This window comes from Tetrao urogallus, assembly GCF_951394365.1.
Source record: "Tetrao urogallus genome assembly, chromosome: 2".
Classification (NCBI taxonomy): Eukaryota; Metazoa; Chordata; class Aves; order Galliformes; family Phasianidae; genus Tetrao; species Tetrao urogallus.
This window is the reverse complement of record NC_136814.1, coordinates 74,666,990-74,677,572: the sequence shown is the minus strand read 5'-3', so window position 1 is coordinate 74,677,572 and position 10,583 is coordinate 74,666,990. Positions and strand designations below refer to the sequence as shown.

General features: G+C 45.2%; 2 protein-coding genes across 2 annotated transcripts; one reads left to right on the top strand and one right to left on the bottom strand.

Moving 5' to 3' along the window:
* Positions 1–337: 337 nt before the first annotated feature.
* Positions 338–1,557, bottom strand: BORCS6 (BLOC-1 related complex subunit 6; the record flags this gene model as incomplete). The annotated part of the gene is given in 3 exon segments (XM_079550633.1): positions 338–1,104; positions 1,106–1,224; positions 1,227–1,557. Coding segments are annotated over 3 exon segments (1,125 nt in total). The 3' UTR covers positions 338–429.
* A 108-nt stretch (positions 1,558–1,665) lies between these two features.
* Positions 1,666–3,798, top strand: PNRC1 (proline rich nuclear receptor coactivator 1; the record flags this gene model as incomplete). Its single annotated transcript, XM_079550515.1, has 2 exons — positions 1,666–2,094; positions 2,641–3,798. 2 exons carry the CDS (start codon positions 1,666–1,668, stop codon positions 3,079–3,081), a joined length of 870 nt encoding a protein of 289 aa, XP_079406641.1. The 3' UTR covers positions 3,082–3,798.
* Positions 3,799–10,583: the final 6,785 nt, after the last annotated feature.

Genomic DNA, 10,583 nt, shown 5'->3' with positions numbered 1-10,583 from the left:
TTGGTGTTTGGCTACATACTTGAATTCTCCCATTTCCATCACTTATAGTTGTGTGCTGCGACACAAAGCTAGCAGTAAGAGACAGTTCCACCTATCAGGCACCAAGTCAGCTGCAAAGCAGCATGTATGCCTGTAAACATCAAAAAACTATTCACAACGACTTCAAAGTTGGTCAGGCAGAATCACCAACGGTCGCTTTTAATGGAGCTCGGTCAGTTTTCCTAGCCCTCAATAAATAGAAAGCGTAAGGCGTGAGGAGTCCAAATTCTTTAATGGAGTTAAGCCGGGAAGCGCCGCGAGCGATGTGCCGCGCTTCAGCTCAGCGCTCTCCCTCCGACCGCAGCTCGGGCCGCCCAGCCCGGTCCGGCCCGGCCCGCGGACAGCTCCGCGGCGCCGAGGGACGCGCGGGCCGCCATTTGGCGCCGAGAGCTACTTGCACAGCCCCTCGAGGCGCTCCAGCGTGCCCTTCATGTCGCGGATGCGCTTGGCCAGGGCGGGCACGGGCTGCATGGCGCGGTCCAGCTCCTCGCAACGCGCCACCAGGGCGTACATGGCGCGGATGCTGAGGTCGGCCGCCTCGCCCAGGCTCTCCACACCGTCGCGGTAGGTCTGGATGCAGCCGACGCTGAGCGCCGTCAGCGCCTGCAGCCCGGAGTGCACGTTGCGCAGCAGCTCGTCCACCTGCGCCGCCACCTGCCCGGCAAGCGCCACCACGTCCTGCAGCGCCCCGGGATCGATGGCGGGGATGGAGCTGCCGCCGGCCGCCGCCGCCGCCGCCGGCTCGCCCCGCGGCACGCCGCTCAGCCGGATCCGCCGCTCCAGGTTGTTAGCCACGAACTGCGTGAGCTGCCCCTCGCGCAGCACCGTTCCCTCCAGTTCCAAGGCGCTCGCCAGAGTCGCCCGCCGCCCCTCCGGCAGCTGCCGCCCCTCCGGCGGCGAACGTCCTGCCGCCGCTCCACCGCCGGCGGCCAGGCTCAAGGCCTCCAAGCTGCGGTCGTCCCGGCTCGCTCCCTCCTCGGCTGGAGGATCGGCAGCGGCAGCAGGCCGCGACGCCGGCTCCTCCATGGCAGGCCCGGCCGGGTACGCGCCTCCACCTCCGGGGGGGGCGCTTCGCCGCCTGTTTACGTCTCCTCCGATTGGCTGAGCGGCGCGAGGGGGCGCGGCCGATGCCGCTTGCGCTGCGCAAGATTGGCCGATGGTGCTCAACGGGGGAAGCTCTCGTCCCTCCGCTCGCTTCGCATATCGAGCCCGTGACTCGGAGACTGGGGCGTGCCCGTTGTTTGTGTCTGCCCGGATTGGGCGGTCTGCGGAAGCGGGCGGAGCCACAAGTGTTTGTGTCGCTTCCGATTGGTCAGGGTGGGGCCAGAGCGGCCACCGGTTCGCTGGGATTGGTGGTGCCCTGCGGAGAGGCACGCCGCTCTCTCCGTTCTCGCACGGCGATTGGCGGGAGGGCGGAAGGGGGCGTGCCCATCCCGTGTAACAACACAGGGCGCTGCTGCCTGCTCCTCTCACTCCCCCGCCATGTTCTCCTAGCAGCCGATCCGACCGTACCACCATCTGAGCCTATAAAGCCCGGGTAAACAGTCCCTAGCGACCCGAGCCGCTCATCCCTGCCGGGGCTCGACCCCTTCTTCCCTTTACTGCTCTGGGTACCCACGTCCCACCATGGTCACCACCACTGCGCCGCCGCCCTTCCTGACTCGAATCTCGGCGGGCACCGAAGATCCCCGGCGGCTGCCCTCGACGCTCCTCCAGCACCTCAGGCGAGGGGACAACAACTGTGAGAACCAGCCCAGCTGCTGCCTGGCAGGTCCGGGGGGCAGCGCGCGGCCCGCGCTGAAGAGAGTGAGGCGGAGGAAGGGCAAGATCCGGCCGGGCCCCGCAGGGCTCCTGCCGAGCCGTTACCAGCAGTTCCAGCAGCACCGCGCCGGCCTGGGCAGAAGGACGCCGCTGGGAGCGCACGGCCCGGCCGAACTCGGCGATCCCGGTGCTTCAACTGTCTCTGCCGCTCCCGGCTTCGCGGCGACCCCCGCCGAAGAGTCCCTCGCACCCACCCCCTCCAGACCCGCGCCCAGCAGACCCCTCAGAAAGGAGGTGAGAAGGGGCTCCGAGATTTAATGACTTTTTTTCCCTTTCACGGCGCTCTGTTCCCCCCACCGGATTGGGGGGGGGGGAGGGGGGGGGAAGGGCAGCGGGCGGCTTACCCCCTCCCCTCGCCTTGTGTGCGTGTGAGGGGCGGGGGGAGGAGAGTTTCCGTTACGTTCGTTGGGGGGGGGGGGGGGGGAGGGGAAACGAGTGAAATCGCGGTCGGCGATTGGCTGCCGGTCTCCACCAATGGGCGGCCGCCGCTGCACCCAGCAACAGCCGGATTTAGCCTGCTGGCTGCGCGCCAGCCGCCCCTGCGCGCGCAGGCGGGACGTGCGGGGGGCGCAGCGCCCCATGGCGGCTGAGCCAGGACGGTGAGGGGTCCTCGGGGGCTGTGGCGGCTCCGCGTCCCGGAGCGCGCTTAGTAACGGACGAGTTGTAAAGACGTGGGATAGCCTGGAGGGTGACGGCTCGTTGCCGTCGCGTCCGTTGCCACGGGCGCATCTGGAATCCAGAGAGGGATCGTGTGCTGACGCGAATTCTTTGTCTCTTCAGTTCTTGAAGAACAAGATGGGAAAGACTGAGAAGGCTGCCACTCCCCACGGCCAGCCCGTTCACGGTTTACATCTGTGTGAACAACCAAAGATTAACAGGCAGAAGAGTAAATGTAATGTGCCGCTGACAAAGATCGCCTCAGCAAAAAAGACTGAGAACTTTTGGCAAGATTCGGTACCGCCAGAAATCATTCAGAAGCAGGAGAAAAAGCCACTTAAAAACACAGAGAACTTCAGAAATGCCAAGTCCAAGAAACCCATCACCCTCACAGATGCGCACCAAAAAGAAAACTATGCTGGGGCAAAATTCAGTGACCCGCCATCTCCCAGTGTTCTCCCAAAGCCCCCCAGCCACTGGGTGGGGGGCACAGCTGAGCTTTCTGACCAAAACAGGGAGTTGATGGCAGTCCATCTGAAAACTCTCCTCAAAGTTCAGGTGTAGTTTCCAAGCTCTCTGAATAGCTGCAAAGCAAACTCCATCCAGGAAACTTACACATGCCTTGTTGCAAACAAAAAAAATTAAAAAAAAAAAAAAAAAAAAAATTAAAAAAAAAAAAAAACCCACAAACGAAAGACTGTCAAGTCTTATACTCGCATACAAAATTCCTTGTATTATATTTTTTATGGTTGTGTAAATAGTGTACATCATGTATTATGTGTATATTCTTGTTCATACTTTGAGAGGTACATTTTAGTTTTGTTATGAAAGGATGTATTTTGCACTGCCTGATTGGTAGATGTCTTGTATATACAACATGGACAGTTTTAAGTGTGCGCTTGACACATGAAGACTTGACTTGATTTGCACAAGGTAAAGAAAATTCTGAACGGAGAGTACAGCTTTCTCATGTTAAGGTTCCAGATCAAATGTGAATGGTTTATTCATGCACTGCTGACAATAGTTCTATGTTCTGTGTCCCAATCAAGTACAAACATGGAATTTTCATATAAATGTGAATTTCTGCTTGGAAACAGTATCTGGAATTCCTGTTCATCTGTTTGTAACAAAATTAACTGGAATTTGAATAGAATTCCAACTCATCGCGTTGAGCACTGCTGATTTCTTTTAAGAGAACAAAAAAGAAAAGAGCAGAGCTTTCTACCATAAATTTAATTGGTCACTAAAAAAAATTAAATAAAATAATTTGGCCTCCCCTAAGACATGTCTCTGTTTTTCTTCTGTGTGTGTGTGTGTGTGTGTGTGTGTGTGTGTCTTCAAGGATTTGAACTTAAATTGCTGTGTTGCTGCTTTTTTGTGTGCATAACTGATATTTTTTTTTTTTGTCCTTGTCAGCCTTTAGTTATCCAAGTAATAAAGAGGTCCAGTAGCTTACAGAATGTTTCCTCTGTAATACATCAGAAGAGGTTCCATATCCTTGTTGAGATTCCTTATCCTTTTGTTTCTTTAAAACTGGGATTTTGAGACGGAGAATTAAATTCGAATTCATGCTGCAATGCTCCTTAACAGTTTCCATGGTAAGCACTCACTGAATTCGTTGATACTGAAAGGCAGCAGTGGCTGAAAGAGGGCAAATGGAGCTTCCTGTTCTGCACTGATATTGTCTCCTGTTGGTGGCTGTGCTGGAAATTGCCTTCCTCTGATCTAAAATTCTTAAGAAACTGGGCTGCAGATTAGTACGACAAGGGTGTTGACATCATGAAGATTTATGACTACTTTCAGTATTTAAATTAGATGAGTAATTCATGAGGTGAAAAAGCTTTCTTGAATTTTCACATCCACTGGAAAAAGGAGGGAAAAAAAAGAATCTTGGGCATTAGTTTATGAGGAAGGTTACGTGAGGAAAACAACCAGTGGGGTCCTAGGTAGAGCATTCCTTTTCTTAGCGCGCGCAACAGAGATTCAGGGACCAACTTTAGCTAGATTTGTATCAAGCGTTGCTGCTAGTTTGTATCAAGTGCTGCTAGTTCTGATGGTGTGCTCACCTTGTAGAGCTTGTATGAATTGGTGATACTGATTAACCACAAGTTACAAACTCCATTGCTTGAAATGTAATGGAGATCATCTTTACATTATATATTTGAAAAAAAAAAATGTCATTATAATGCCATTAAGCTATGTAAGTACTTGCTCTGAACCAGAAGTTCACACAAAAACTTGGGAATACACCAGATATTTCCGTTTCACTAACTTTTAAAATATACCTGCATTAATTAATAGTGTTACATTCTTGAGGAAAATGTATGGGCTCCATAATTTAGCAGGTCTTCTGGCAATAAAAATCTCCATTTTTGAATTGTCATTAAACAGTATTAAGACCAAGAGAAATGCCAGTAGAATCTCACTGAAAATGTGTCTAGCAGACATTAAGTCCAAAGTTTACCACTTTTGGTGCATTAAGGGTTTGTTTGTTTGTTTTCTTCTTTTTGCCTAATGCCCGTGAGGTGTGAAGGAAAATGCCTTTAGGAACTCCCCATAGTTTTTGCTAGTACTTAATTTTACAGCTGAACTCATGATCTTACTGAATCTTGGTAACTAGCTTGACAAGATCCAGTTCCAGAAGATGTGGTTGGGCGTTAATTAAAATACAGCAACCCTTTTTTCCCTGCTTATTACCTGTGCTACTGTCAGTCTCTTTTCCTCCCTGCCCTTTGGAACTGATGTCAAAATATTTAGTCTAAATAATAATTCTGATCCTACATGGAACTTGCCACCATAACTCACCTCTGTTTCTGCCTTGATTTGCTGTCATACATCTGGGGATTACAGAATTCATTTGAAAGCAAGTGACATTAGTTCTCAGCTCCTCAGAAAGTTCTTTAGAGCTGTTGAATGAGACTTCTGAACTCTAGAAAATGTTTCACACTTTGTTGGGTCATTAAGATTACAAGGGTAAGATAATGTGCTGTTCTTTACTCTTTTACCTCATCATTTACTCATTACACAGTGCGTAACTTCCTGAGTTGGCTACTGCAGTGTTACTGATGGTCCTGTTATGATCTGATGCTTAATGTTGAAATCTGGTTCTTCAGGGCTTTGGATTGAATCCTGGTCAGTGGGCTGAAATATAAAACTCAGTTTACATGCAATATAACGCTTCCCAAGATTCCCTGGAAAATCAGGTCATTGTCATTGCATAGGGCTGCATGTTGCATATTCTTTATTTCTCACTTTATGATATTCTTAACAGGGATTTTCAATTTCAGCATTCGCTCAGATCTGATGGATTTCTCACCCTGATTCCCTGAAAGCCAGGCATTGCGTTAGATGAACGCGCTGCTATTTGATTTCGGACTTCATGAAGAAAAACATGACTGGTTTCTGTAAGACTTCGTAGTAACGTAGCCTGAAGTCTTCTTGAAGTGAATAGCCTTTAAAGAAGAAAGCAGTCAGCCTCAGTGTGTGTGTTGTGATCGGTCATGTGGCTGCTGTGTGCAAACTAAACAAAATACTTATTAAATCTGAGTTCAGACAGAGTAGGGAATCCAAACTTACTGCATTTTAAATAGATAAAGTTTTTATATCTAAAATCTTTTGTGCAATGCCATGCAAAACCATAGGGGAATCAACTGCAAGCTGAATACTTGTCATGTGGTGGTGGTCCTGAAAATTAGCTTTCATGGGATGTATTTGTTGCAGGATTTGCATGCATGGCTAAGTTTCAAACCAGCAGACACAGCTTCATTAATAATGGCTGACTTGGTGCTCTACTACAGCTAAAATGCTTCTATCTCCTAATGCAACAGGAGCTGTAAATCCCCCATGACTGGCTCCCTTACACTAGTACCCCTTCAAAGAGGCTGCTAAATCCTTAGGTAGCCTATATAAGAAACTGCAACTGTTTCCATAAATTGTCTTCTAGTCCAGCTGTGTTTTCTCTACGTACTGCCTTTTGCAGCAGTTCTTGTAACTACTGTCAGAGCTTTTGCTTTACAAAGCATTTGATGCATGCAACACTTCCTGGTTGTTTTTTTTTTTTTCTGCTTTACCCAGTTTTGAAGTCATACAAAAAGGCTACATTATAGATTGATTTTCTTTGTAATTTTGGAGATGAATTTGGGTTTATTTCTGCACAGAGTGTCTTGGCACTCTTCCAACAAGCAGTTCTTTTACTTTCATTTACAACTTCATTCCTTCTATTTTTTCATGCAACTTCTGGTTCTCTTAGAATTTTGATTTCACAAAGCATTCTTTAATGTCATTCTCATCGTGTATGTCTAACTATTTAAGGGGAATTATTTTCTGTTGTGATCTCTAAGGTTTTACGTTGTGGCTGATCCTTATCTTAAAGGCCTAGGAGTTAATGAATGTTAACACTTCCTGTGGGGGAAAAAAAAAAGGGATACTACTTTGTTGAATAGGAATCGTACTCTATTTTTAATAAGCTTGCTGATTTGATAGAAAATATTAATGAAAGGCACATCTATCCATTAAGAAGAAATACATTACATAATTAGAAGACCTTAACTGAAGTTATCAGCTATATAGAAGCTGTTAACTTTTTGCTTTGCACTTAGAGTGCAGAAGAATGTTATTGGAGGTAGGACAGGAAGGTCAGGAATTCAGCTAAATTTGAAACAAAAGAAAAGTCCTGCTCAGGTATTAATGTGCAGAATGAACTCATCCTAGCAGAGGTAGCATTTCTGAAGTCAGCATTCTTCTGTATCTACTTTCCCGTGAGATGATAAAATCACGTTTATTTAACTCCCAGAAAACAGGTCTTTAGATTTTGCTAAGCTGTCACTGTACTAAAAAAGCTGCATGGACACTTCTGTTTAAAGTTAGCTACGTGCAACGCATACGAGGCTTAAGTGCCACAGGCAAAGTCTTTTATTTTGAGTGGTTCATAAACACTTTTCTTCCATTTGAGAATTACACTGGTTATATGTACTTACAGAATATGTTGCCACTGCTGGGTGAACTCATGTGAATTCTGTAGTTTATACCAGGAAGAGTTACTATTTTGGATTCAAGGGCTTTTCTTGTATTTACAGGACTTATTCTAAGTACTTACAGGGTTGTAGTTCAGTATATGGTTGTATATATTTCAAACAGTAGTGTAAAGATCATTGCCATTTTGTCATTCTTAAGATCACAAAGCATAAAGTACTGAGGAGATGCTAGTTCTATGAAACCTGTCATTTGCTCCTGTGTAACAAAGTGCTGTGCCTTCATCAGCTGAGTCTACAAACCTTAATTTTCATGCATGATTTACAAGTGATAGTAATGGCCATCAAAATATAAATTACATCATCTTTTATTCTCTGAAACAGGACCTAGAACTATATTCAGTAAAAGGACTTTATATAGAGAGACAGACAAGCTGCCTTCTGCCTTTCTCTCATCACTTGAATCTTGTGTTCTTTATTGCCTACTGACATGAGAAAGAAAAAGGTGCGCTATGGTCTAAAATAGTAGATAGCTTGATCTATGTGATTCACATTCCTATAGCATGAAGCTTATGCAAGTTGCATTTCTAGCATTGGATTATTCAGAAATTGCATGTTAGCATATTATGAATCCCCACTGATGATTTTAGGAATTGATGCAGTAGTAAATCAATAGGCTGCATCCAAACTCTGGTCGTTCTTTCAATGTAAGCAGTAAGGAAAGTGCTGATACTTTTTTTTCCCCCCGTGCTAGAAGTGATAAAAAAATATCTGATGAGAAGTAAAAAAAAACACCCTGAAAAACAAGGTCAACCAGGAGATAAGAAAGAAGCTACATAGATGTTGTCATTGAACTGCATGGAAATGAAAGATATATAGAGAAAAAAAATTACCTCCAAATATATGTTATGTTACTGCAGTTCTAGGGCATTTGACTGAAGTGGAATGCAATTTGCTACCAGTTCTTTGGAAGGCAGCATCAGCTGACAGGTCTTATGACTGACTGTCTGATCAGTACCTCTTATTCATGACTATTAACTGCATCTAAGTGAGGTGTTCTTAATGGCTAGCACCAGTTTAAGTATCGCAGGATGCACTGCAATAAAACGTACTGCTCTCAGGTTTCCATGGTTTTTTAGATTAATTTTAGAAGTGGTCAGAGAAGCCGTTGACTTCAGATGCTGTGTTCTTTGGCAGCCATCTCATGCCATATTCTTTGTAAAAGGAGGCATGCTACCTGGAAAAGCAGCACGTGTTTGTGGTATTTTGGCTCATGGTTTCAAGACACAAGGACTCCACTGTTCAGTGTAGGATCACTTGACTAAGAAGTCTAGAACATTGCAAGACTTCATATACAGACTTTACTCTCTTTTTTTTCTTTCTTTTCTTTTCTTTTCTTTTCTTTTCTTTTCTTTTCTTTTCTTTTCTTTTCTTTTCTTTTCTTTTCTTTTCTTTTCTTTTCTTTTCTTTTCTTTTCTTTTCTTTTCTTTTCTTTTCTTTTCTTTTCTTTTCTTTTCTTTTCTTTTCTTTCCTTTTCTCTTCTTTTTTGATGATTTAAGGGAAAGAATGTGACTTTTTTTGGTTTATATTGCAGTTTTGATTTTCCAGTTATTTTAGCAGAAAGAGATGAGTCAGATATTTAGACTGCTGCACTATCGTGTGAGTTTACAGTTGAAGTACATATGTGGGTGACAGCAGCCTTCCTGTTTTACAGATGGAAAAACGGTTGTAAAGAAATGAATATTTTGCTGAAGATCACTCACTTCACTAAGCCAGAAGTAGAAGCAGTGTCTGAGGCTCAACTCAAGGTTTTTCTTTGCTAGGATGCTTCGTTGCTGTGTGATATGCAAGTCTCTTTCCCCGCTGCGTAGTATGTTACAATGCAGTGAATGTAATGCTCTGCTTTGAAATGTTTGGCAAGTAGCCGTTGGTAGGGCTGGTGAGATAAAATGGGCTGTGTTTATGGTTTGCGTGGTGGAGAGTTATGTTACATGATGACAGTTTTATTAATCTGCACTTGGAAGATTACTTTTATTTTCTCCACTCCTATTTTTGATGCTTTGATACAATATCTAATTCATACACTCCATTTTCATTTCCAGCTTATCCTCTTTTTCTCTTCCCACAGCCACCAGTTTCTGCATGTTGGCTGCTGCCCTTCCGTTGCCTTTACATGCACAACATCCTCATCATCTCTTGACTTTACATCTGAGCCATCCTTACACTCTCAGTTGGTCCCAGGAAACTGAAGGAGACCTACATTTTCCCAAGAGGGAGGATCTTAACAGAGGAGTACAGGGTGAAGATTAAGGCACCCAGTTTCTAATGCCGGACCTTCAGCCTTCCCATTACTTTCCCTGACTGTTTTCTTTGGTCTTCTGGTAGTTTCTTGTATTTTCTTGCGTTTCCCATATTCCAACGTTTTCAGTTTCCCTCACTTTGCAACAGATGTTTATATGTATAATTTATTTGCCTGAAAAATCAGACAATCGAGAGAGCACCACATTTGCCTGTTATGTCCAGGCTACATTTCCTCCAACAAAGTGTGTATTTCTAAAGAAAAGTCTTTACAAGATGCGGTAATCCTCTTGAGATTTGTCCCATCAAGGAGGTACTACTTGAGCAGGCAAGCATGTAGCACAATCTCGGTAACTGTAACATGCTCCATTTGATACTCTGGAGGGCTAGAAACATTCTAACAAGCCAGTCCACGCAGATACTGTAGGCCCCATCCAGTCTTCGTTCACGCCTGCAATAGCCTTTCTTCCCTCACTGGAGGAAATTGTTCTCTTGTAATGTGTTCTGCTGCTTTTCTACCACACATCCATCCATATGCATTGAATTCATTTCAGAAATATTTCCAACATCACTGCTGTACTAAAACAATGTTTTCTCTGCATAAATGAGAATAAATATCCCAAAGGCTTTAATATGGAACCTGCAGATTTTTTTCCCCAGCTTAGTCCAGGGGAAGAATTTCAAATTGATAGTAGTGGAAATCAAATTCAATAGCTTTTGTATGATTTCTTACTATATAAAACGAACTTCCAGAAAGTAAACAGCAACACTTCATTCTGTCTGCACAATTAAGAGTGA